The sequence below is a fragment of the Pteropus alecto genome, unplaced genomic scaffold (genome assembly GCF_000325575.1).
Source record: "Pteropus alecto unplaced genomic scaffold, ASM32557v1 scaffold86, whole genome shotgun sequence".
In the NCBI taxonomy this organism is placed as follows: domain Eukaryota; kingdom Metazoa; phylum Chordata; class Mammalia; order Chiroptera; family Pteropodidae; genus Pteropus; species Pteropus alecto.
Genome location: NW_006442109.1, coordinates 8,209,773 through 8,237,708, shown reverse-complemented (window position 1 = coordinate 8,237,708; position 27,936 = coordinate 8,209,773). Strand labels below are relative to the sequence as shown.

Here is a 27,936-nt window from a genome sequence, read left to right as displayed (position 1 = left end):
TACCAGCTGATTGGAGCTCAGTTTTCCCAGCAACGAACTGACCCTTCAAATCATCGTATTTGGTTCCTGAAAATTTCCTTCTTAGGAAATTTAGTGTCTGAGACTCCATTGAGTTTATAATAACTGCAGGCATTGGGTGGGGAATTGAAGTGTTTAATACTTTAATTACTAAGTGGATGTTTTATTAATTTGGTGTCACATTTTAGTAACTTTCTGAGAGAGATGGTTTATTGGTATTAGACATGTGAGCAGCCTGCCTATAGAATGTTGATCAGGAACAGGCATTTCTTACTTCACTCTGCTTTTATCCCCTGAAAAACAGTATAAAACTTGCATGAATTTGATTTTCCCAGAGAGCATTGCTGCCCTGGAAACGGGCTGAAGGAACTTTGGAGAAGGTGAAAAGTCTTTACCCCACTCTTGAGTTAAAGGCAAATTCTTCAACCGCATAATTAAAGTTTTCTTCACAAAATAGGGGATTGTGAGCAGACACTGGCAGGAATCCAAAATTCTAATTTCTGACTATGATTTAATTTCAATTTTAAATAAATCGGTTTTTAATTTAAAAAGAGTGAGCTTCATAACATTAGCAATGATTGCAACATTAAGCCCAGTGTTCACAATCTAGCAATATAAAACATTATTTATATCTGAATCGTAAACAGCCTTTTGAAATGGATTATGGTTTTTCTCCCTATTCTAATACAACCTGGAGGGTACTAAAAAGTGTTGTGTGAAATTAACATTCTGCTGACTTTCGCCTATAAATGAGAAGCGAGCTATTAACATTTGTGTATTTTCATTATGTAAATTGTGTTAACACATGCCCACAAATTGCCACCAGCAATGCAATAATTTTCTCTCAGTGATCATAATGTGTCCAAGTGAGTCATTTTGATTATGACATGCTAATTACATATTGCCTTTTTTCAGATTCAGAAAAACCAGGGATCTTTAATGGTAAGCTTTATGAGTTCAGAAAAAAATTCACTTTTCTTTTTCCTGATGGCTGCTTCCTTTGCATGCTTGAATGCCTTGTTTTAAACTTAGCAAATTGCATTTTGAAGAAAATGCAAACCTTTAACTGCCTGTATTAGATTAGGTACCATTAGAAATAATAGAACATCCTGAGCATCAGTGTTTTTATAAGAGTTTGCTGTTGTTGATTAATCTTGCTATATTTTATTGCATTAATGATTTTTTCTTTCCACTCCACTGTAAAGATATTGCATAGAGGCTAATACTTTTTTCCTCTCTTCTTTCCCGTTGCAGCCTCTCCAGCTTCTGCAGTGCATTGTTGATGAGGTGAGGCATCGTCTTATGTGCTTTCACTCCTAAAGTCATTCCTAATGGTGTGGAAAGCTTATATTTTGTTTCCTAATGAAGCACAATGCCCAACATCCTCAGAGCAAGTTGTGTTGTATGGCTCTGAGCTGTGTTACGTGAACTGGCCTGGTCCTGATTCCTGCTCTTCTGATTCTGGCTGAGAATCCCTGCCAAAACAGACTGTCCCACAGGCTGGTCCTCGGGGGTATCAGAAGCCCTGAAGACAAAACACGATAATATTAATTTATCCTCTCCCTGGCCAGATGGGGATGGAGCTGGAAATTAAAGTGGTATCATTTTTTCCCATAGCAGATATTTAAAGTTATTCAGTAAGGCAGGGGTCAGTTGAACAGCAAACATAAGCTGGATAAAATTGATCTTCCTTGCTATATTTACCTAAAGCATATCAGAGTGATAAAAGTGTTCAGAAGCTCCAGGTTAACAGTTCGGCTTCAATTTCCTAATTAGGCATGTTCTCAGAATTTACTCCTAACTTCATGTGCTTTTAACTAGTATTCTCAAAGTTTACGTCATCTTACTTCTGATCATCCTTAGCCATTGAGTTCCACTGTCCCTTTGCCTTAGCAGAGTTAATCCTCCTGCATTTTTTTCCTCAGTCAACTTTTTCTACTCCTTATTCTAACTTTAAATTTCTTTTTTCTGTATATTAGCAGTCTTATAATACACAAAGCTCTCAATTTAAGAAACATTAACATTTCTTTTTAAGTGAGTTTTTTTGGACTTGGGCTTGCTTGCCTACTAGCAATGTTTACTTTTTTAACTTTAATTTTACAATATTTAAAACACTTATAATAAAGGCTACAAATGAGTCAGATAGGAAAGTTTGAAAGAAAAAAAAATTAATTCATAGTTATTCCTCTCAATTAAACATCTGTATAACCAGTTATGAGATTTGGGAGAAAAAAATAAAGATCCTCCTAGGAAAAAAATAAACGCGTGTACACATATCCCAATAATAGTAAGAATGGGGCTCTAACATCCTTAATGGTTGCATCAGTCAGTCCATATATCCCCTGCAAGCCATAAACCATGTTGGTACAAAACTGAAGGCATTGTCCTGAAACAAATGGAGGCCCCATTACCTCAAATAACAAAGAGGCCTCCTGGATCTAATAGCTCAACAATATCTTCTGTCATCTTAGGTTCCAAAAGCATCCTATTCCCATCAGAATCCTCCCAAATAAGCTGATTTTCCTGAAGTTCCCCTCCAGGATTGCCCAGGGACATGCCTAGGGAAACTTGGGCTACCCAGATACACAGCCTGCCATGCTTGCTGGGCTCCCGGGCCTCAGAATGGTCAGGTACAGATATTTTTCACCAATAATGTATGTATTGCTGGAGAGCTAATTTGAAGGTTTTCTAGATCAAAGGGATATTTTCATTCCTTATTTGAAGTGTCAGTGATTGATATTAAATTTAAAATATTTTACTTTTTTGATTTGGGCAAAATCCTGAGCCTCTTGAAATGATCAAAGGGAGATGTTCTGTCTAAGGAGGGAAGGTCTGTGTGATGAAGGACAATAGCATGTAACTTAAATCACATGTATGTGTTTCTTTATAGCATTTCTTCCTTAGTTGAGAGAAAAATATAACTTAGACATCTATTCTCATTTACTCTAAAAACATACTAAAGTATCTTCTTTATAAAAACTTGGGAGATTCACATCATCATTACCAAAACAAATATAAGTTGATCTTGGAACTGATCTGATGTTCAGTGATAAGACTATTAGGAAAGAATTGGCCAGGTGACCTGCCTTAGGCAAGATGCCAATTCACAGCTTCTAAGAAAGAAAAGATTGGTGGGGTCCTTTAATTACTATGCTTGTCCCATTTTTATCAGATTTCTCCTTGCTCTGTGATACGGTTTTTCTCAGAGGGTAGTCCAAGGACTAACTGCATCAGATTTACTTAAGATTCTTATTAAAAATGCAAATTCTTGCACCCAGATCATCGAATTAGGCTTTCTAGGGGTGGAACCCAGCAATGTACATTTTTACTAGCTTCCCAAGTAATTCTTTGCTCTTTAAGGTGTGGGAACCTCTTTTATAATAGCTTTTTAGGCCTGCCCTTTTAGATCCCAGAGAGTGATTTACTATCTATCTTCATTTACACCTGACTTCTAGGGTTCTTATTCCTGAATGAATATAACCAGCCAGGATTTGAGCCATTTTACTCCTTGGGTGTTGGATATACTCCATTGTGAAATGGCTTTCAATGATACTATGTACTGTTTCTGTTAGAGAAAAGTCAGATTTAAAAGTACCACCTCTAAGGGAGCCTAATTCAAACAAGATGGATATATTTGGAGTCGTGTACCAGATAGTCAAGCAAAGCCCAGTGTAACATACTTTATTATTATGTGGATGCAGCTTGACCTCCTGGCATGGCCTGGCAAAGTATGAAGACAAAGTATAACAAGAATAAGGGGCAGGACCCAGCCCTGGAGTGGCCAACGGTGAATGTGGGAGCCTGTCTGGGAGACAGGAGGTGGAATTGTGGAACAAAGCCAGAGTCAGACACCAGAGGTCTAACTAGACGACACCAAAAGTTAAGCAGAGGAGTCAGAATCATGAATATGAAACTTGGACCACAGGGCAAGAACTGGAAGGATAGCCAAGGCAACAGGAGAAGCAAACTCCAATCAGAAATCTGAGCAATCTGGTTTAATTTTGGATGAAATTCAGTCTAGCTTGGACCTGGCTAACTCAGGATATGAGTGTTGTCTTAAAGACACCATCTGATGCCTCAGAATTGCTTCTCTTAAAAGAACTTCTTACTTTAAAACCCTCAGGTTTTAATCAGGTCCTCTCCAAGTCCACGAATACCTATGTTGTAAAGTACTTTGGTTCACTGTAAGTGATGTTTGTGTGTGCCGTGATGACTTAGCAATCTGAAATCTTTGGGGAATAAGGTAGCCCTACTTGTCTAGATAACTGAGATTTACTGCTTTAAGCTCTAACATCAATGAGAAAATTTGCATTTTTAGAAAGAAATTTTTCTAAAATGTATTTGCTCTTGGCAGCCTGTTGATAGAGTGTAGAGAGTATCATTTAACCTTTTCTTGATGACTCAGGTCCTTGTTTTGAACATTGTACCAAACTAAACTTTGATATATTGATGCCCTCTAGGGCTATAGAATTGTATGGGGCTTCCCTTGTTCTTTCATTGAATTTTATCAACCATTTTGCCTGTGTGTTTGGCCTTGGCACTCAATGATGCGCTTGGACCTCTTGAGGTGTATAGAGCCATTTGCTCCCAGGCTAAATGGCCCTACATGGCTGTGCTGTTCTGCTTGGTGTTTTTCCTGTGTTCTCTTGTGTGATTGCCTCTATTTTCTATGGTCACTCCTCATTCTTGTCAGTGATTCCCTGCTGCCCCAGCGATCTGACCATCTGTCTTCAGTCTTTGCACTAATAGTGATCCTAGCAAAACTAAAAGTGACAAATGAAATCGGATATCCAAGAGGTATGTATAAGGTCAAACACACCCATCTGAGAAGAGAGATAGTGCTTGAACCGTCTCTTTAATGAAGTAAAATGGGTGGACTTGTGTTCGTTGATTCAGCAGATGGTTATCAAAACCGCTCACTATATGCTAGCCCAAGTTGAACAGGCCACAGTCAGGACAGCCTCCAAGCCTCGAGAGAACTGGGCTTCTAGGCAAGGTACCCAGGCCAACTGCAGACTAGGTCTGTGAGTCAAGGTAGGAAGGCAGAAGTGCAAATCCTGGGCCAACACAATGTGTTAGGACTCAGGAAGCTATGTAGCTGTCTAACACTCTCCCCAGTGTCTGGGCTCCCAGTTTGGCTGGCAACAAAGGGCTGGCCACACCGGTGATAAGGCAGATGGAAATACAGCAGTGATATCTAAGTCACCAAATCCCAGGCTGACTGGAGCCAGCTAGTGGGGGCCATCAGTGGATCGAGGTGCTGGGAATTGGAATGACTGAGTGGGGACTTCCTCCTTGACCTACCCTCAAGTAATCCATAGCCTTGGAAAAGATATGGACACAAAAATGAGTAATTATTTCATTGTAGGGTGTATACTATACAACCCTGAGGCAGGAGGGTTTGTTCTGCCAGGAGAGGGTTAGTTCTGGTGGTGGGTTAGGAGATGCCCCTCAGAGGAGGTGACATTTAAGCTAGGTCTTAAAGGATGAGTCGAGTTTATCAGGTCAAGAAAGGAAAAAAGTAAGTGTCAGAAAGAAGGGGTTGAAACTTTCTTGTGAATTATTTTTGAGTTCACAGATGTATTTCAGAATGTTCAGATTATCTAAAATATGACAACCAGAAAAATAGATTATTACTCTGAATATATATATTTCAAGCGTATTACAGCTAAAAATAAATTTGTCTAACATCTGTAGGTGCTTAGCAAGGCAATTAGCAAATCCCTGATTTATACTTCTGTTTATTCATTTCACTAGTAAAAATTGATTTCATATGTCACGTTTTATACCTGATTAGAAGTATCTTCTACATGAAAGTGTTGATTTCTTAGTAAGAACTAATTATAATATTTGTAAAATACCAAAATGGTTCTGAAATATAAGCACAAACTTTGAGTGATCAGTAACGGCCTACAGTTGAGCCAGGTGTATAAACAAACATGGACTTGATTGTTTAAGATGCTAGCTGAATAATTCCAAGTTATACTGATTGTTCTTACCTGATGAGGATGGAAAGGAAGAGAAGGGTATGGTCTTAGGAAAGGCATGGCGTGGCACTCTGTAGAACATCTGGGTGGATCTGATGAAGAGTCAACTCCTCTGCTTACTCTAAGAAAACCTCCTATGGAAGATGAACATAGAGCAGGGCTTTGATAGAGGATAGTATCATACACATAGTATGTAGACTGAATGGACAACTGGCCAAGGAGTCAAAGGGTCCAGGAGGTGGAAAACAGAAGTAATAACAGAAGGAAATTTGAGAAATTCACAAATATGTGGAAACAATACATTGCCATAGAGCCAATGAAACAAAGAAGAAATCACAAGGGAAATTAGGAAATACTTTTGAGATGAGCAAAAATGAAAACACAGCATAACAAAACTTACGGGATTCAGAAAAATAGTGCTCAGAGGGAAATTTTCAGCTATAAATGCCTGCATTAAAAAGGAAGAACGATTTCAAATCAATAACTTAACATTCTGCCTTAAAGTAGAAAAAAAAAAACCAAAAAACTATACTCAAAGCAAGCAGAAGGAAGGAAATAATAAAATTAAAGTGGAAATAAATGAAATAGAGACTAGAGAAACAACAGAAAATCAATAAAACCAAAAGTTGGTTCTTTGAAAAAGTCAACAAAATTAGCAGACTTTTAGCTGGACTGACAAAAAATAGAGAAGACTTAAATGGCTAAAGTCAGGATTGAAAGCAGGCACCTTACTACCAATCATATAGAAATAAAAAGAATTATAAGGGAATACTATGAACAGTTGTATACCAACAAATTAGATAACCTAAATGAAATGGAAAAATTTCTAGAAAAACACAAACTAGCAATACTGACTCAAGAAGAAATATAAAATCTTAGTAGACTTCCAACAAGTAAATAATTATTTTTTAATTCCCACAAAGGAAAGTTCAGGACCATATGGCTTCACAAGTAAATTCTATCAAATGTTCAAAGAAAATTTAACACCAATCCTTCTCAAACTCTTCCAAAAAATAGAGGAAACACTTTCTAAATTCTTCTATGGGGCTAGCATTACCAAAGCCAGACAGAGACTTCAAAAGAAAATAAAGCTACAGACCAATTACCCTTATCAATATAGATGCAAAAATCCTCAAGAAAATACCAGCAAATCTGAATCCAGCAGTATATAAAAGAAGTATACGTCATGACCAAGTAGTATGTATCTCACAAATATTAGGTTGATCCAACATATGAAAATCAGTGTAATACACCATAAGAATAGAATAAAGGGCAAAAATCCCGTGGTCACCTTAGTAGACACAGAAAACACATTTGACAGAATCCAACACCCTTTCATGATCAAAACACTCAATGAACCTAGAAGAGAAGGGGACTTCCACAATCTGATAAAGGACATCTACTAAAAATCCACAGCTAACGCCATAGTTAATGATGAAAGACTGACAACTTTCCCTCTAAGATCAGGAGCAAGAGAAAGACATTTGCTCTCACTACTTCTTCTCACCATAGTACCTACCTGGTTCTACCTAGGGCAGTTAGTCAAGAAAAAGAAGAAGATGTAAAACTATATTTGCAGGTGACATATAGTATGTACAAAACCACAGAAAATCCACATCAGAAAATTATTGATGCATTAAGATTGTAGGATAAAAGATCAACACACAAAAATCAGTTTTATTTCTATATACTAGTAATCTAAAGTGAACAATCTTTGAATTGAAATTAAGAAAATTCAAGTTACAGCAACATTAAAAAAATAAAATACTTAATTTAACAAAAGTGGAAAACTTACACACTGAAAATTATAAAACATCATTGAAAGAAATTTAAGACTTAAATGAAAAGACATCTCACGTTCATGGAATGGAAGACTTTGTTGTTAAGCTGACAGTACTACCCAAACTGATCTACAGATTTGGTACAATCCCTGTCAAAATCCCAGTAGGCTTTTTTGCAGAAACGGATGCGCTGATCCCAAAATTCATATGGAAATGCAAGTGACTTAGAGTAGACAAAACAGTCTTGGGGAAAAAAAAAAAAGGACAGTATTGGAAGATTCAGATTTCTTGATTACAAAACTCACTACAAAATTATAGTTATCAAGATAGTGTGGTACTGGCATAGAGATAGATTTATGGAATAGAATTGAGAGTTCAGAAACTAACCCATGGTCAGTTGTTTTTCAACAAGGATGCCAAGACCATTCAAAGGTGAAAGAATAATCTTTTCAACAAATGATGCTGGGACAATTGGACATCCACATGCAAAAGAATGAATTTGGACCCCCTACCTCACATATACAAAAAATAGCTCAAAATTTGTCAAAGACCTAAATGTAAGAACTAAAACTATGAAACTCTTAAAAGGAAACATAGGTATAAATCTTTATAGCCTTAGATTAGGTAACAGTTTATTAGATATGACACTATCAAAATAGTGGAATCACTGTAATAATGCCAGTGTTCCAGGCCAATGGATAGAGCCATGCAAACCACAACTCTGAAAAGACCTTTGTGACCCAGTGTGGGAGGCGAGGGAGGTGCTGACTTGCCCTGTCATGTCTGTAGCTTGGAAAAGTTTTTCACAGCAGGGATGGGGGAAAGACGATGGAAAGGATGATGGGCAAGATGAGGGAGTGGGGTGGAGGTGTTACTGTGAGGCCTGGCCTTGGGTCCTCAAAGATGAGTAAAGCAGGTTTACTTAAGATGTGAACACACTCTCTTGGCCAAAAGCATATTTAATAGACCATTTATTACAAAAGTTAATTTATAAAAGCGTGTATGCCTTCTGTGAGTTCTTATGACTATTTAATCATAAAGTTTAATGAAGACATAAGAGAGTTTTCACTATTTACTTATCTGCCTGGCTGGCATCTGCACATCATTACAGTGGTACTAAAAAGAGTCATTATGAATGGGGACAATCATCTACCCCACCAAACACCTGAACTCACAAGACACCTCCAATGGACTCTTAACTTAGACATGGTTCCTCTGATGTTTTCTAGAAATGCCAGCAAACATACCCAGTGCTGGAAGGAAGCAGCATTTGGTGCCAGCCCCACCTAGCAGCTCAGTGAAGAAGAGGGTGGAGGTTAATCACACAGCTAGACACTTCCACATGAGCTGGAGGAGGCTAACATCTCTATTCTAGAAGATGATGACACATGAAGAAGGGAATGAGAAAATAGAGGTTTGGGAAAAGGAAAAGAAAAAGAAGGGAAGAGTCTGTGTTATGGCTACATTATTAAAAAGCTTCTAAGCTTTTCTGTCTCTGCTTTGTGTCTCCCCACCTCTATGGAATTATCTTTTTAAAAATATAGATCTCAGGCTATTAAACCTTCCAGGGATCCCCCTGCATATAGGGTGACATCTAAACTTCTTAGCATGGCATTTGAGACTCTCACCCCTATTTTTTTCAGCCTCACTTTGGGTCAGTCATTAATCTTCAAAGCTGCCCCACTCTTTAACACCTATAGTTATGTTCCTCCCTCTACTTGGAACGACCTTCTCCCCTTTTTCCCTTCGTGAATGCCTAAGCATCCTCTAAGGCCCAGCTCTCCTCTTTGAAGCTGTCTCTTACCTTCCCACCTCCCCCATCGGACCACACTCCCACCCACTGCTAGGCGGAATTCAGTATAGCATCATTCACAAAGCTTTATTATAGTTTCTTAACGTACTAAATCAAATTTAGTTTGTGAGTTTGTCTTCTAGTAGATCCTGAAGTCATCCAGCACAGGGATTTATCCCAGCACCTGGTAGCGATTATGGCCCAAGCAGGATCTCAGTAATTGCTCTTTCAAGGAAATTAAAATATGGATTTTTCTAGCAGGGCTAGTCCTCCACAAATGGAGTGTGGCCTAAGTTTGTCTTTTCTTCTATGGCGGCCTATCCTATTCAGCTGAAATGGACCTCTGTCCTATAACACAGCGGCTAAGTATAGAGGCCATCATAGGGAAACTCATTTCTGTTTCCTTTTTTTTTCCTTTGAAATTATTCTATTGAAATATAATTCACAAAACTTTGACATTCACTCTTTTAAAGTACACAGCTCAGTTCCAGAACATTTCCAGGACTTGTTAACAATCCTGATTCCTCTCTTCCAATCCCTGACAACCATTAACTAACCTACTTTTTGTTTGTTAAGGACTTCTCTGTTGTGGACATTTCATATAAATTGGAGCATACAACATCTGGCTTTTCGTGCTTGGTGCCTTTAATTTAGCATAATGTTTTAAAAATTTCTCCATGTCATAGCATTTATTAGAATTTAATTCCTATTTATGGCTGAATAATATTCCATCATATAGATATACCACATTTTGTTTACCTGCTCATCAGTTGATGAACATTTGGGTTGTTTCCAGTTTGGGGCTATTATGAATAATGCTGCCATGAACATTTGTGTACAAGTTTTTACATGAATGTACAGTTTTAGTTCTCTTGGATGTATACCTGGGAGTGGAATTGCTGGGTCATATGAAAATTCTGTTTAATTTTTTTATGAACTTCCAAACTATTGCACAGTAACTGTACCATGTTACATTCCCAGCAGCAATTTATGAGGATTCGGATCTCTTCACATTCTTGTCAACACTTGTTATTTTCTGTTTATTTAATTATAGCCAACCTCATAGATGTGAAGTAGCCTCTCATTGTGATTTTGATTTACATTTCCCTTATGATTAATGGTGTTGAGCATATTTTCATGTTTTTATTGGCCATTTGGATATCTTCTTTGGAGAAATATCTATTCGAATCCATTGTCCATTTTTAAATTGGGTTGTCTTTTTATTTTATCAGTTGTAAGAGTTCTTCACATATTCTGGGTACTGGACTAAATTTTTTCTCTCATTCTATGGATTTTTTTTATTCATTTTCTTAATGGTGTCCTTTGACACAGAAGTTATTTAGTTTGTCTCTTTGTTTTATTTTTTACTTTAAAGCCATTCTAGTTTGATCAGAGGGTAGGAGGCTTAGATCTCCACCTTATCTCCACCCTAACCCCACCCCACCCCTGGGACCCACATAAAAGTCCTTAGAGTTCTATAGATTATAGTTTAAAAACCATTGACTATGGCCCAGATAATCATTTGTAAACATGTATTAATCCCAGAAACAGGTACTGGAGACAGAGAATGAATAAGATGCAGTTGCCACCATTAAAGAGTTTCTACTCTAGACTGGGAGGCAGACCGGTAAATGATCATATGTAAATAGATCACTTTAAACTAAACTGCAGGTTGTATAAGTGGTATGAGACTTAATGGCCTGAGATCTCAGAGGAGCACATGACTATCATTTTAACCACTCACATAAATGGGTATTTATGATAAGCTATTTAACGATGTTTGCAGCTATGTAAATTTTATAATAAAAGTATAGACAAGGTGTTGGAGAAACAGAGAAGAGAGCTGATAATGGAGGAGATGATAATGTACCAGAGGGCTGCACAGTGAAAGGTAGCCAGAAAGGCCCATAAGACTTAGCCTCAGATATACTTGAAGCCCCTTTAGAAGTTCACTATAGCTGCAGTGCTTGGCCAAGTATCTGGAGATGAGGCAAGGGCCATAGTTCAAAGGATCTTTACACACTGTGCCTGAAGGCATTTGCACTTTGGGGAGGGGGAGGTACCTGAAAGTATTAAGCAAGGGATCAACAAAATCAGATTTATCTTGTAGAACAATAACTCTGAAAGACTTGTGGAAGATGGTTATTAGGAAGGACAGTTAGGAAGCTATAGTTCTGATCAGAAATTATGAGGGCTTTATTAAGAACAGCCTAGGCATATTTGAAAGGTATTTGGGAGACAGAATAAACTGGATTTGGTGAGTAATTGGCTATAGGGAAAGGCGGAGTTGGGATCAGGGATGAAGCATAAGCTTGGCAGGCAGGCCCTCACTGAGATGGGGCACACACACATCGTGGGAAGAAGATGATTAGCATTCTCTTCGCAGAAGAAAAGTGCCTCATTTAAAACTATTAATTCCTGTTTCAGACCTAATTATAAAAAGTTTATCAACTAGACTCTAAGTCCCTGGGCTTTTCATTTCTATCTTCCTAGTGCTGAACCCAATTGTACAGTAGTCACTCAGATATTTGTTGAATGAAATTTATGTGTGATTATAAGAACTTATTACTTGTTTTTTCAAGACCTCAGGAAAAAAATCCAAAAAGTAATAGAATATAATGAGGAGGTACTTAGCTAATGCATATGATCCTTTATTGAAATTCAGAAGTCTATCCTTAACCTTAATGTTTAGGAAAAAAAATGTTACCCTGATATTTTCCCATGTCATGTTGCTTTCCCACACACCCCATTTTACAGATGAGGAAACTGTGACAGTAGGGCTCTGTCTACTGTACTGTAATTGACCTTGATGGAGGCAAAAAGTTACAGCTGAACATTTTGGCATGAAAGGGAGAGATCATTTTAAAAGCTATAAAAGAAGACAACTTAGAAAGCATTGCAGACGTGGCCCAAAGGTATAGGTATATTGCAATACAGTTCAGTTTTGTAGTCTATAAGAATGAGTCCATGTCTTTGAGAAAGAATTAAATTCTCTTCTGCATATTCTGTTTAAGTTGTCAGGGAGGAGCTTGACTCCCTTTAGAAAAATTTACATATACAAAAGATGTGGCTCTTGGACCACCATTATCTTAAAAAAATGAATTCATACAGAATCACTCATTCTTGGCCAGGTTAACTGAGAACTGGTTAACTAAGAAGCTGCTGGGCTGTGAACATAGCAGGTGCTCTCCGGGGTCACTGGTGAGGGCATGAGAATGATTGCCTAATAATACCTTTCCTGGAATTCAGTAAGTGGTACTAACCAACTCCAGAGGAAATAATAGTCGCTCATATTTTGCCTGAAGGATTTGGCCATAATTCTGGCTTCTGAAGTTAGCATGAAGTAACAGGAACAGTCCCCATCTCTCCAGCTCCCGGCAGCCTAAGCACAGCCTGTTCCTCTCACAACACATAACTTCAGGTTTTAAAGAGAGACCAGACTTGCCAGCCTGAGGTCTCCAACACCCCGTGCAGGCCCAGAGCTTCTGACCACAGTGACTAATACTAACCACTTGCACAAACAGGTATTAATGATGTGGGCTTTCACGATGTTTGTAACTTGTATGAGTTAATGACTGAGGCATTAGAAACTTGGTAAATTAATCCAAGTGGATACACAATAGTCTTCTCCAGTGATATTGTTAACTGGACCCGTGTCTCATAGTGTTGGGAATATATAACTGGGAGCTGGAAAACTGATATTCCTCTTTTGTGTAAGGCAACCTTTAGAAATCTAATACCTCCTTTGAAAAGTTCAGTATGTTTAAATTAATGCACTTTGGCTGGTTTGAAGACTGAAAATAGGTTAGCATTAAGGCCATGATTCCTTTTGTAATTACTTGTTCTATTGGTAATAACTTTCCTTAGAAATGACATTAACATTCTACCAAAACACAGCAGTAATCCAAAAGTTAATGTTCTGTTCATTTATAATTATATTTAATTCATATTTATGAGTTGTTGAGAGGGAGGAGAAAGAAGTAAGTTTTAAAAATGTAACAGAAGAAACAAGTTAAAAGCAAAATTTTTCCTGATGGTCTGAAGGATACACAAAGTGACTTAAAAGTGAGGAAAACTAATTTTTAAATACAATTACATAAAATCAGATTTTTTTTAGCTATTGATGAAAAAAATCTGTATTTCTATTATTTCCTAGTGGCACTGAGTTAATTTGGTGGATAGGTTTTCTCCATTTCTTCTTTTTTTTTAAGAAAAGAAGTAAAATATTAACATAAACATCCCTATGATTTTGATTTCAGTAAGTCAGTTAGATTTTGGTTAAATTTTTTTAACCAGGAATAATTCTGTATCTTTAGGCAATCATTAAGCAAGTAGCCTTGTGTTATTTTCTTTGAATTGTCCACAAAAGCCTGATGTATTATTAATGAATTAATTTCTTGGTGGCGCAGGCCTGTGAATAGCATTCTGTGAATGGGCAGTTGCCTGGTGGAGCCACTTTTGGCTGCTGTCATTTAACATGTGTTGCTCTATTGTGAAGTCTTATCCAGCCGTAGGACAATGCTCATTTAATCCACCATGATGGGACCTCCACACCCTGAGCCCAAGCTGGATGCCAGGGTCAGTTACCCAGCAGCTCAGGCTGGGGCACTGCTCTGCCTCACTGCCTGGTTGCTGTAATCATTTTGCCTGCCGTTAATTTTCCCTAAACCAGAGAAAACGCATCTGTGAGCAGTGTGAATGTTCTCAAAAGAGATTCCAAACTGGTCGGCTGGGGTGTTGCCTGCATTCCAGAATGGAGGCAGCATTCCAGGGAGTGTAAGTTCCTTCCTTCCTCCTGGAAATGGAAGCGTCTGGGCCCACGAGATCCCTGATGTTCTGAGGTCCAGAGTAGCAGATGGCATTATGATTTTCCAAATCCTGATGAACATTCTAACTGAACTTGTTCATTTCACAGTATGTAGTTCTGTTTTTTCCACTTCCTCTCCCTCCCTCCCTCCCACCCTGTCTCCCTCTCTTTGTTCCTCTCACATTGACTAATTTTAAACTGATTCGATATCTTCTTTAGCCCCTTTAAATTCCCTTCTCTCTGCACTTATTGTACAGGGCCAGGTAAGGGCATAATTTCACATATAATTTTCAATCTTTGAGTTGCAGCCAGCATAGCCTTTGAATTTGTTTATAAAAATGTGTAAGCAAATACCACCAACACTTCGACACCATGCAGCCACGAGAAGTTGTTTCTCCCCTTATCCATAGCTTGCAGCGCAGGTGGTGAATGGCAGTAATTATTTTAACTAACAGTCGAGTGAACATTCAGGAGGACGTACCGTGTGGTGACATGGACTTGGGCTTTCAGGGAGTTTTCAGAGTCAGGCTCGATAGTGTTATGGCTTGTTGATTTTTGAGGACACGGACCTGCCAGGTTCTTGCCTTTGAACAGTAGTATGTGGATGTAGTTCAGATGTTTCAGTGTTAAACCCTTACCTATGAAAAGAGGAATAATTCCTTTCGTTTAGGACCCTGTTAGGGGTTATTTTTCTCTCCCAGGTTTTCCTCTTCATTTTTCTTTAATATAGTTTATGATCTGCCTTTAATCCTAGATTGCTTTTAATCAGCACTCCTGCACATGGAACCTGGTGAAACACTCGTGTGTATATTAACTTTATAATTTAGGTCCTGGATCAGACATGTGTAGCTGGACTTTTCCTGAGGAAAAAAATTGACCTTACCAGTGTATGAAATTCAAACACTATATAGGGACAAGGTAAAACCACAGGTAGGAATTGCTGAATAATTACCTTTAGACCAGCCTGAGCAGGAGGCTTCCCACGAGGGTGAGCTCATTTAATGGTTCCTAAAACTCAATCTCGTGGATGTCAATGGTCATGCTTGATTATTTGCAGTAGTGTTTTATGAAAAAGCAATAGAAATGCATTGGGAGGCTACAGAGAGAGGGGACAATAACGGGTTTTACTTTTGTAAATGAAATCCCTTTGGTATGAGACAAGCATGTTTTTTGCTGCTCTGCCTACACCATTGAAAAGGGAGATGTGTGTGGATGTCAGCGTGCAAGTTTGTGTGTGAGTGTGTATGTGCAGTGTTCATATAGGCACCTCCAAATAACACTGTGCACTATAGCTTATGACCAACAGGAGACCCAAAATAAAAAGAGAAAAATAGATGTTCATTGGCCGTAGAAAGGAAGCAATTTTACCAATACTGTTTAAAAGATTAATGCATTTTCCAGTTCCCTACCTATCTGTTTTCAAGGAGTTTTATAAAACACCAAGATCTTTTGCCATATGTTTAGAAAATCTCTAAGTAAATGTTTATCTTTTAAGTAACAAAAAATTAGTAGAATAAATGAAGGCTTAGTTTTGACATTGATGACAAAGTTTGTCCCTCTTGCCTCTTATCCCAATACTGAGGAACCTCTGAAACATATTCAGGGAAAAATGAAAATGAGAAAAATCTTTATAATCTCAAATTTCAATTACCTAGAGACAGATTCCTTTAGACCTGTTCATTTATACTTTGTTTTTCATAAGCCATCTGGTTGTGATGTTCACTTGGCTAACAGCTGGTTCTCCCTTGATTTAAGAGTTTATAAGTAAGGTGGGTGTTTCAGTGGGGAAAATTTCAGGCCTTTGCCCCTGGTTCCAGGTCCATCTGAGACAAGTTAAATGAGCTGCTACTGTCAGCCCAGACCCAGTGGACAGAACTTCACACCAAAATGCCCACATATGTAATTTGTCACATCTGGCAACCAGAGCATGGGGTGACCCAGTACGGAAATTGAATCATCTTTCACTTTCTCTGCGCAGGGCTTGATGTGGAGTGGGATGAGGAAAAGGAGGGCTTTCTGGTCTCCAGCTGAGGAGGGTCAGAGGCTTTCTTTTCTGATGATGTCCATCTGCAAGCTGTCCTAAATTTAAAGCCTCATGCCCACCCCAGCACTGTCCCTCATAACACCCCACAGCTTAAGTTCTGTCTGCACTGTGAAATCAAATACACACATATGTCAAAATACTGATTGTTCCCTCACAGAGTAGCCACGTTTTTAAGTGTTTTTAATAAGCATTGCCTAAATTTTTACAAATCTGATGTGTAATCATGGTTTTACTCACATCTTAAACTGAGCTATCTCATTCTCTAACTGACCTGTCCATCTGTTGCCCACCTTCCTCTCTTGATGTGTCTGCCTTTTTTCCTGACTGTAGTCTCTTATAGCAGAAATATACAGATATGAACATTGAGGACCTTCAGAATATTAAAGCCAAGCTAATTTTCCAGAATCTACTATTGGATCATACTTTTGTTCATAGATTAATTTCTGTGGATATCTTTAAAGATGAGGGTCCAGTTTTGGGGGTGGGGAAGTCATTTATCTTTTTTTTTTTCCAAACAAACTAGGTTTTCTCCCCAGCGGAGAGCAGATTTGTCCTATGGATTCTGCCAGTTGTCTCACAAAGACATTACTTTAAGGCAGTGAACAGTGAGGATCAAAAACCGATTTGGAGTCCGACAAGTCAAAATGCTGTTCTGCCTGACATGAAGCCCCTGGAATCACAAATAACCTTTGATCCCAGCTTTGTGGATAGAAGTAGAGCAATCTAAGAGAACTGTGCCAGTTAGTATGAACCCCAGTGTGTAAGATCAGAAATGGTTAGGCCAGGCTAAAGAAACATGAGGCTTGAGTCAAAAGATTTGTTTTTAAAATGTTAAGAGCATAACTCTCAGTACTGGTCAGACTTCAGGTGACTCTGTGATGATAACCACCTTTTGACACCATGAAGTCTAGAAGTAGACTTAGAAATCTACGTTGGAAGGCTTGCCGTATTTTATTTAACTTGCCAGACTGGTTTAATCTAACCACAGCACAACTGACCTTGGAATTCACCAGTACAACCAGCACCTTGAGAATTTTGAGAAGTTGCCCTTCTAGATTCCTTATGTTTTACTGCCAATAAGTATGAAATCTTAATTTGAAGGAATGTCTGTTTTGCACGAAGAGAAGGGGACAGGCCAAGATTAAGGTAGTCAGTGACCCTACACCCCAGGTGCCGTCTGGAGTGAGGAAGGAAGAAAGTAGGAGAGCAAGGAAGGTGTCTGACAGCCCTCCAGATGTTTAGACTTTGTCTCCTCTCTGAACTCAGGTACCACCCAAATTGTATCGAACCCTTGGTGCTCCCCAGTACAGCCTGAGTGCCAGGCTTGGCACTCTTACTTGACCATTTCCTCCATCTTGCAGGACTGTTTATTAAAGGTACATGTCTTATCCTCCTGAGCAATACACATTCTTTCAGGATATGAGTTAAGTTTATCAGTCACCCCACAATGCCAGGCTCAGTGCCTTTGACATGGTAGGTGGTCGAGAAAATTGTTGAATGAATGAACCAATAAATAAATAATGGACGATTGTATCATTTTTTACAGTATTTTCTGTCTGTGTCCTATCAGTGTCTGAATTGACTACCACATTATTGTCAAGTTCCATTGTCATCTTCGATTATGCATTAAAGGCAAAAATTAAATCTCAGGTATATTTTTTAAAGTAAAGGTTTCTTAACTTTTTCCAGCTGCGTAGTTATGTCAGCTTTCTTCTTAATACAAAGCCAAGCCTCTCTAAGAATCTGGACCTCATTAGAGTTTTTAAAACCAACTCCTTACCTTTTTAAACTTTCTTTTTTGACATCATTTTAGATTCATGCCGTTGTAAGAAATAATACTAAGAGATCCTGTATATTCTTTACCCAGTTTCTCCCAATGGCAGCAGCTAATGAGTATAGTACAATATCACAACCAGGAAATTGACACAGCCCACTGCACTTATACAGATTCCATGTGTGCGTGTGTGTGTATGTAAACGTTAATGACATAGATCCTTTCAAAGCCAAGAAACATCATAGTTTAAAATATATATATATATGCCTTTAAAAAAATTATCTCCCTTTAAAGTCATTTCAAAAGCATTTTTCTCATTTATGCTTTCTGTATTTAGAATATCCAGTGTGCTGGCCTGCTCTCAAGGTCACAATTATACTTATCAGCACACTGACCCTTCAAGTGAAATAGCAGCAACTGCGATCGGAATTGGACCTCCTTCTCCCTCACCCCTTTCCCCACTCTTTGAGTGTGCAGGTACATACATGCACACACACGGATTTTCTGCCACTTGCCTTTTTTTATGCCTGAGTACCTTGCTGACAAGTGCTAATAATAAAATACCCAGAGAGAGTCCAGTTGAAGTTAGCATACATTAAACATTCCGAACTTGTCCTTTTGCTCATAGATTGTGCATAGTTAATAATTAAACAGTTTCAGTTGTAATGGGTTGACCTTCCTGAACTGTTCATTATTCACAAGGCAAAGGCATCACTCAAACTTTTTTCCCATTGTCCTTCGCTGTTCTGTAGCGTGCCACCTGCTTGTGTTCCAGTTTAGCAAAAGAGGCTGACCAGGTAGTTACTGAAACCTCTGAGACTTGGAGACCGTCCTCATTGATGGCCAGAATTGCTTACGGAAATGGTTTATGGCAGCTGTTTTTATGTAACAGTTGCCTGCTCCATAACAAGATCTAGCTCATGTCCCTTTAGCAGGACTCTAAAGCTGATTTGGGACTAGAGTCTCAGGTTAAGGCTTTTGGTTAAGGTTGTGTCCACTCTTCGTTCCATACCTCCATGCTTAGAAGCTCAACCGAAAAGCATCCCCAAAAAAGCCTTTAAGGTGAACAATGGTACCAAAGGTCTTAAGCTTAAAGAAACATCATAGTTTAAATTTAGAGTGAGTGACTTTTATTAACAATTTAGAGTCGTTTTCAGCCAGTCCTGAGTGTTACTAGTGTAAACGCTTCTCCAGTTCGTGGTGATGGTGTTCGTTTTGTTTTTTTTTTTTTTTGAAATGTATTTCTTCATCTGACCTGAACCCATATTTCATTTCACAGAGAACAGTTTTGATACGTAGCAGCAACTTTTGTACTTGGTCTTCTGAGCCACATGGCAATGTTCTCAGTCTCTGCCTCACCCAGCGGTGACTGGGTGCTGTCCCTACCTGGGAGCCTCGTTGAAACATTGGAGCAGCTTTCCAATGAGCCTCCCTCCCTCCTTCAAACGCATTTGAATCACATCACAAAATAGGCAGGTTCTGGGAGGTGTTTTACATCCCGATCTAAACTAACTTCTAATTATACTTAAAAATGAGGAAAGTACACTTTAAAATCCTATAGTGTGATATCCACTGTCAGGTCTGTTGATTTGATTTCCTCTGGAGTGTTAACAGCCTTGTGCTTCTGTGGGGTTGGAGGCTCTCAGAGGACTCCTTTGCCCTGTGTTTGTGTGTGGCACTCTGATCACCACCACCCCCCAGCCTGCCAGTCAGTCTTCTATAGCTCAGAAAATTCTCCTTTGAGGTATGCAAGAGACATGGACTTTAAAATGAAAAGAAATATCTGGCATTATGCATGTGAGATTACAATTTCCCCCTGCATCTTTGATGAGTGATGCTTTCCAGGCACCACTGAGATGAGAATCAACTCTCTGTGGTTCTGCAAAGTCGACTTGGGCTGGCATTTTCACAAGTGAAATAAATTATTCATGGTACCACCCAGTGTTCCTTAGTTTTATATTATGAGGAACTTAACAGGCTACAATATCAGGTCTTAAATAAAATTAACTATCCATGCAAAGATGTCACATTTCCTCGTTTTCTTTCTCATCCATGTTAAAATGACATCTTCATCAAATTGCCTAGTCTATAATTCATTAATTTACTCTTGATATCATACTTTGAAATGAGGCCTACATTAGCATCATGTTTCATACCAGGATCTTTGTAGAAAACCAGCCCAGAATTTTAACCATCTTGGTAAATATTCAGCCACATAAAGACAGTAGGCTTTTGTTTTCCTAAACATTGCATTTTAAAACAACTGCTGCTCAGACACTTAGAGTACTACAACCTCCAAAAAAATTTTAGAGACGAATGACTTAGCGAACTAACTACCTGATCAGAGTCCATAATTTTTGTACCTCAGACTTTGAACTATCTTTTTACTAACAGTTTTTGAGACAGTAAAATGTCATTTCTTTAACTGGGCCTTATAGAACCTTGCAGGCTTGGTGATATATATGGCTTTCCTAAAACAGGCTGGGCTGAAATTGATATCATGCTTTATTTTTGCTCTTCAAACCGATGGGACTTCTGTGACCATTTTATAGTACCTTTGTTGAGGATTTGTCATGTTATTGCGTGTCTTGTTTCTTTTGAGCAGACGATTTCATCAGCCCCCCATTTTTCATGTCCCCTCTCTGTAATGCCTGCATGTAATCCTTCGAACTTGGCAAGATTTTATTTCACTCCCATTTTCCTTTGTTTTCCTTTCCTCTTGGAAGCCTTTCTCTACTGATGACAATTTTAAGTTTATGATTACTAGCCTTCTCCTCCTCTGGATAAATAATGTAAATTTGAAGGGGACAGGTAGGCAAAAACTAAGAAGCATTTTACTCACATTCCTTTTCTCTTAACCTCTTAAAGATTTTGGGGGGCAGCTTTGACCCCCTCCGTTCCTTTTGATTCAGTTGTATTTTCCAGCAGTTTCCAATTGTTTGAATTGGAAACAAAGCCTTAATAAGAGTTCTAGTTAATTTTCTCTCTTGTAATTACCGATCTCATTTTTCTGATAATTGGCCACAGCAATTATATGTATATTTACTAATCACATAGGGGGCTGTGCGATTGTATCTATCTGCCACCATTGATAATGACACGCATATTGCAGAGGTGCTTTTATCATCTTCTTTTTTCCACTACATCAAAGCCATTTCCTCTCGTTCTCAATAATGAATACATGCATGCATTTGACACAGTTGTATGCTAGAGAAATTGTTTGGCTCCCACCAAATGCTGCATGCTCTGAGTTTCTTGCCTGCAGCGCTGGAAGGTTGTATGTAATGATATATTGCTCATCCAAATGGCCAAAGCACTCCAAAGCACAGTGAGATTAAAATAAGTCATTCCTTTGTTAATTTAAATAGGTGCATGTATCATACTTTGCAGGGCACTTTGTGTAGGGATGTCAGGGAGGAAAAAAGCCGCCGAAAGGTATTTTTAATAGCAAATGAGAATAGATGAGAATGGAGTCATTTGCAGCTGCCTACTTTATGTGGCTCTCTTGTTCCAACTGTAGGTCTAATGAGATGACTGTTAAAGTACTCTGCAGTGTAATTTCATTACATCCTGAGCCGTTACACTATAAACACAGTGGCGCTCTCTGTCATTCTTGGAAAAACTCCTAAATTCTTAAAGCCTTCCTTTGCAAATGGTAATGGGGTTTGCTCCCTGTGTTATGCGGTGGTTGTTGTGTTTGTTGCTGTGTAGTTTTCTGCTCTTCAGAGTGCCGCCCACCTCTAGCCCAGTTTCGTTTGGTGGTCAAGGTGGGAGTTTTTCATTGTGTCCTTAATTCACTGGCTTTCTCATATGACAAGGTCGCCTAGACTGACAAATAGGCTGAAATTCTTTTTCAGGAAACACTTTTCATTATATAAGCCCTTCTATTAAAGTAAAAAAAAGAAAGAAAAAAAAAAACTAGCCTAAATGCTTCCATTAGGGGCAAATAGTTAAGAGCAGCTGAATATACAAATAAATGTAAATAAAAAGGAAAGTGTAAATAAATAACAAATCCAGTAAAAGAACAAAGGTCAACACAAGAATAATTTCACAGCTCTTTGTTAATTATAAGACCATTTGTGTGTTACTTAAATAATCATTAATTTCTCATTTACACTTCCGTACCTTCTTTCCTACCCTGTGGCTATCATTGTCCTTTTTTCACCTCCCCTCCCTATTTGCTCTCATGTTTCTCACCGTTGGAAAACGTGTGTGGCTTTAAATTTGGCATTTTATGTAAACATGTGGAAGAGGGTGTAGACAGTTTTTTTAATTGAATGAGACCTTATTTTCCTTTCCACATGGTGATGAATCCTTGTTATATATTCATCTTTGTACTGTTACTTTGGTCGGGGAGGAAGGGTATAAAGCAAGAAAAGGAATCATTGTGACTTTTGGTGACTTGTTTTTCCTCCATCCCAGGATTCGCCCGTCCTTCCGGTTGGAGAGTTCTCCGAGCCATTTGTACATTTCATCACTCAGTGGTGAGCCCGTTTGCAAACATGCCATGCCCTCAATGTAAATGATACATGCCATTAACTCGGAGGCTCCGTGAGACCTTATGGCTCTCGCTGCTTCCTTTTGGAGACAGGAGGGACTTCAGGGCCTTGGGCAGATGGGGCAGCAAAGCTGAAGAAATTGTTTAAATTATGTAAACGTTATTTACACAAAGGGTTGTAAATGTACTTTAGAGGCTTTTTCCTATTTTAGTAAACTGCTAAGAATCAGGCTACTTGGAGCACAGATACTGCTGCTGTCTAATTTTTTTAAAGAAATACAAATTTTATAGCCCCTGTTGAACAGACAAACGAAGCTTGTTTTTATTAATGTAACCTCAAGTTACCCATAAAACTGTCTGTCACTTAGCGGACGCAGCATAGTTGATTAATTCATCGGATTTTCAGTAAATAACTTTTACCTTTGGTTATATTTTAAACACAATACTGGTGTCCCATTTCAATGAATTTCGATGTTTGAAAGACCTATGGAAAAATTGTTCGGTTAGGCCCTCTTTAACCATTAAAGAACTGAGGGAAACCACAGGATTTAAATCATAAGGGCCCTCAGAGTCCCCAGGCAGCCCCTTGTCATTTTACACCTGAGGAAACAGGCATTTTTCTGCCAAGGGTTCTTTTCCAGCCTTCTGCGTTTTTCCTCCCAGTCGAACGAGTTTTTCTTTTGTTAGCCCTTTCACATCATCCACCTCTCCCCCATTCGTTTGGCAGCACTCGTGTGGCCTTGGAAGGCCCAGGCGCTCTGCTGCCCTCCTTGTGTCCTCTCCCTCACCGCAGCACAGAGAGAGAGGGCAGTTGGGAGCAGAGGAATGACCATCCAGAACGGGAGACAGAACCAACTAGAAGCTGTTCTGTACATGCTGGGGCTCCTTCATAACTACCTTCACTTACCTTTCCCTCCTCCGTCGAATTCCCCATTTCATCACCCCTTCAGAGTCGTATCCACTGGTGGAAAACAAACCCTTCGTTCCTGCGGTGCCACGAAATGGTGCGACCAGGAGTTCTCGCTAAAGCGAAATGGTTGTACACTCTCCCCTTCCCCTCCTCTCCCTTGATCCATCTGATGATTATGGTAAAATGAAGCCAAGAAATGTTCCTTAATATAAATGTCAGGCTTTAGCACCTTTTGACTAAGTGTGATGTGTTACCTCTTAGTAAAAATGTCTCATACAGTTTATATCCCATAGAAAAATATGTAGAGAAGTTTTTCCCTCGACTTTTAAAATTTTATTAACTCTATTTTTATTTAAAATACATAATATTTTGTAGCTTTTAAAAACTACACTCTGCGAACATTTTATATCCAAAGCATGCCATGTTAGGAAAAAAGCATACATATTGGTTAAACCTGAGAATCCTGAGAGCATTAATAATATTAGAGCCATTATTCAGAAATATGTATTAATCCTTCTTAATTTTTCCTTACGTGGAATTCCTAGAAACACTCAAAAGCACATCATGGGAATGCCCCATTTCAAAACGCGGAAATTGAAAAACAGGCCGTGCGGTTCCTAAGCTTGCTGGAGCACCTGGTTTGGGCGTCACTGGCTCCAGAGATATTGGATTTGTGACTGGACCACCACAGTTATCTCACTGTGTGGTCTGAGACCAACCTGGGGGTGGGGCTACTTCTGGGCAGACATGGAGAAAAGCAGATAAAGGTTTTACCTTCCTCCCGTCCAAAAAATTAATCAGCTGTTATATAAAAGTTTTATGGTGACACGGGGAGGGATAACCTGCGTCGAAATTTCCACAGATGTCAAGCCGAAACAGAAATGATAGTGGGTAATAGTCTTGTTTTCCCAAGAGATACAGCTACTTTGGAATGTCAGATTAGGACTGTTACCAACTCCACTGGCGAGACAGCTTGAATTACTTGCTAATGGATGCAGTATTTGAGAGGTGCATATGGTTATTTATAGCGAAGGCAAATGTCCTTGATTTCATTAATGGTTCATAACTATGGGTCTTGTTTACCAAATGATCATTAAAGCTCTCTTAAAAAAAAAAAATACTGTCAGCAAATGCAGAGATTGTATGAAGAGTTTTCTTCTTGCTGGCTAGAAGTCGCCTTATATAAAGAAAAAGCATCTGTGTGATTTTCCAAGTAATAGAAGCAGCAGTCTCACTTCATGACTTCGTCCCACACTGAGTTTCGTATAAATACAGTCACCTCAGTCCCGTGTGTGGGTGCTTTGTGATGTACCTGAGTACATGCCACAGCTATTAATTACACCTTTTGCATATAAGACACAAATTATTTTACATGAGAAATGTGATTCTTTAAGCCGCTAGAACAGACTTTACCAGAGCTGTTTAATGAATTATCAGCTTGAAGCCAAAATAAATGAAAGTCAAGATAATGTAATAATAACCTGTTTGTAATTTTGTAGCATTATCTAAATTCCTGATCTCATATATTATTATTCGGAGCAATAATGGAAAAATGAGTTGTTTTCTCATTTGATCTGATAGTCATGTTTCCTTTTATTGTCTTATACCAATCGCCAAAAAAGGAATATATTGTTCCCTAAGTTTAAGTTTGAAATACATTGACAACTGAATCAGGAAGAGAATATTGCTGTGTTTTTTTTCACATTAGTTTCAAAAGTAGAATTAGGATAAATTGAAATTTATTCTTTATCTGTATTGCAAGACTAACTCCAAAAAAAAAAAAAAAAAGTCTTTGTGTTTCTGATTCGTGAGATCTCCTCCCAAAATCTGATTAAAGGCCAAATGAAACGAGCGGGAATATACGCCAATACAAGCATACATCAAAGATATTGTGTGTTTGGTTCCAGACCTCTCTAATAAAGCAAACATCGCAATAAAGTGAGTCATAATCTTTCGGCTAGTGGGGGGTCTTGCCTTCAATTTGTGAAAAAAGCAACATCTGTGAAGCGCAATAAAGCGAAGTGCAATGAAACAAGCTGTGCCTGTACTTAGAGCAGAATTGAACAGGGTGAATTTTGAAAACATTCCAATTCTAGGGGAAATAGTCAGTGGTGGAAATTACCGCACAAAGTTACAGATGATGTAGATAATAGGCAGTTTCTTTTTTCTCTTGCAGCATGCGAAAACAGCCAAAAGAAAGGCCAGCACCTGAAGAATTGATGGTAAGTAACATTTTTTTAGTTACATGGGAATTCTCCAATTATATATTTATGCTTAACATTCTGATAAAAGGACCACAGTGGAATTTAAAACATCCACAGGCTCTGGAGAGGCACGAGTATTACTTAATTTGGGAGGGTGTTTTTGAAGCTCATATACTCAAATAGTAGTTTTTACTTTTTAAAAACCCACCACCATTTTTGAAATTTAATGCAGAACTCTTTTCCTTTGCCTTCCCCTCAAGAGACACAAATTAATCTAGGCTTCTCCTCGTCATTATTTGTCATTACAGCTTCTCAGAACTCAGAGGATTGGTAACAAAAAAAAGATAGTCCACATGTTAAGTTTTTAGTGCGATCCTACAGGAAATTCTGAATGTGGCATGGAGTCCTCTTGGATTCATGTAAAATGAAGTTAGGTTGGCTGCAAAAGATCAAGTTAATGAGAATCTTTGGTCTTTCCTCAGAAAGAGACAACTCTAAGGCTGCTGGTGCTGTGTTCTCAGCTCCAAGCCTGCTTTCTTTGATTGCAAATGACAGTTTTTAGTCAAGCAGGGAGAGGAACAGAGACGCTCCCTAACAATTCCCAAATGGTCATTTATTTAGTGCAGATTGTTGATTTGACAATGCACAAGCTGTTAGAATAACATTAGAATCCAGCATTAGTAAATAATAATTATAGTCTACTCTTTCTAATGTTTTGCGTGCCATTCCCGATCTTTAGATTACTGCAGTCAGAGCAAATTCCAACCAATTTTCTTCTACCACTTTAAAACAATAAGCATTTTACAGATACTGGTTCATTCAGAGGTTTTCATCCTTTGTATTTCATCCTAATAAACACTCGAAGCGCTCAAACTTCTGTATAATACAGATTTCATCAAAATAAAATAGTAGTCCCTCTCCCTTTGGCATCGTGAGTGCTTTCAAGAAGGTAGTTTTCTCCTTGATACATCTGGAGCAAAATCTCGATTTTGGGGGGTAGTTTCAAGTTAAAGAAAGTTTACCCCTAGAACCTCTGTGATTTGTAGCTGTGCAGGTTTCATGTCTAGAATAAACTGGCCTTTTATTGGGGGTGGGGGGGCGGGGTGTCTCTTTGATAGTTGGGAAATTCTTGCTTAGTCACGTCTGAGAAAACTTGGAACAGGTTCTAGAAATGGAGACCCATTTACCTTGTACATGATTATGCTATGGTTGGATAGCTCAGCTATTAAAACAAAGGAATAGGGTTTCATAAAGCAGATATGTTTGTAAATGCATGTTTCGACACTGCAATGACTTGGCTACTTATAAATAAAACATCTACAGATGGTACATACACCTATAAAAGTATACACACATATGTGTTGGTAAGGAACACCACTCCAGGGTGGCAAGTCATAAAAACAAAGTAAGGGTGAGTATTTTCAGTGCCTTGGAAGCAAGTTGTGTGTGTGTGTGTGTCTGTAAAGAGAGAGAGATAAGGAATACTATTTCGATATATCTGTTTATAACTATATACCCTGGTGAGTGTTGTCTCACATTTTTAATTAATAAATATCAATAAATCAGTAAAATACATGAAAAATTTAGTCACAGGAAGCACCATCCTATACTTAATTTAACATTCTTTCTAGTACTACTCACAGTTTGAGTTAAATGAATGGATTCCCTCCGATATAGCAATGGTGAGGTTCCCCCTGGCTTAGGAAGGGCTCAGTGAGGAGGCAGGAAACAATGAGTGCATGTAAGGCTCCTGTGGTCCAAGAGGTTGAGCCCTGCCTTCCTTTGGCTAAATATTGGGCCCAGTAGGGGATGAGAAAGAAAGTGGATTGTGTCTGGCTTGAGGAACCTGAGTCACATCCTAAGGACCCAGTCTTAAGGGAGCTGTCTCTTTATTCTTTCTAGCATATTAATTGCTTTAATTTTTTCTTTTTCCTTTCCGCCTACAACCTATTTGAAAGCATCCTCTGGAATGCACGAACAAACTGGAGAGTGTATTTGTGGGTGAAGGCCTGCCTTTCACAGCAAGAGCAGTTTATCTCCCAAGCAGCAGGGTATCAGCGTGGTCTGCCCGGCTTGGGCCGCATTGTCTGTGAGGCCTGCAGGATTGTCGAGGTTTCCCTA

The 27,936-nt window shown here is 38.6% G+C and overlaps 1 protein-coding gene across 11 annotated transcripts in view; it reads left to right on the top strand.

The window, feature by feature from the left end:
• MAP2K5 (mitogen-activated protein kinase kinase 5) overlaps positions 1–27,936 on the top strand; it is a 239,813-nt gene that overhangs the window by 176,894 nt on the left and 34,983 nt on the right. For 2 of the 11 annotated variants that reach the window (XM_015596119.2, XM_006920225.3), the window contains 4 exons: positions 934–960; positions 1,273–1,305; positions 22,626–22,687; positions 25,788–25,833. In XM_015596119.2, coding sequence (XP_015451605.1) covers positions 934–960; positions 1,273–1,305; positions 22,626–22,687; positions 25,788–25,833 — 168 coding nt within the window. Of the gene's footprint in view, positions 1–933; positions 961–1,272; positions 1,306–9,015; positions 9,273–22,625; positions 22,688–25,787; positions 25,834–27,936 lie in introns of those variants that run through there. The other 9 variants (XM_015596122.2, XM_015596121.2, XM_025038820.1 and 6 more) reach the window with 7 other exon arrangements.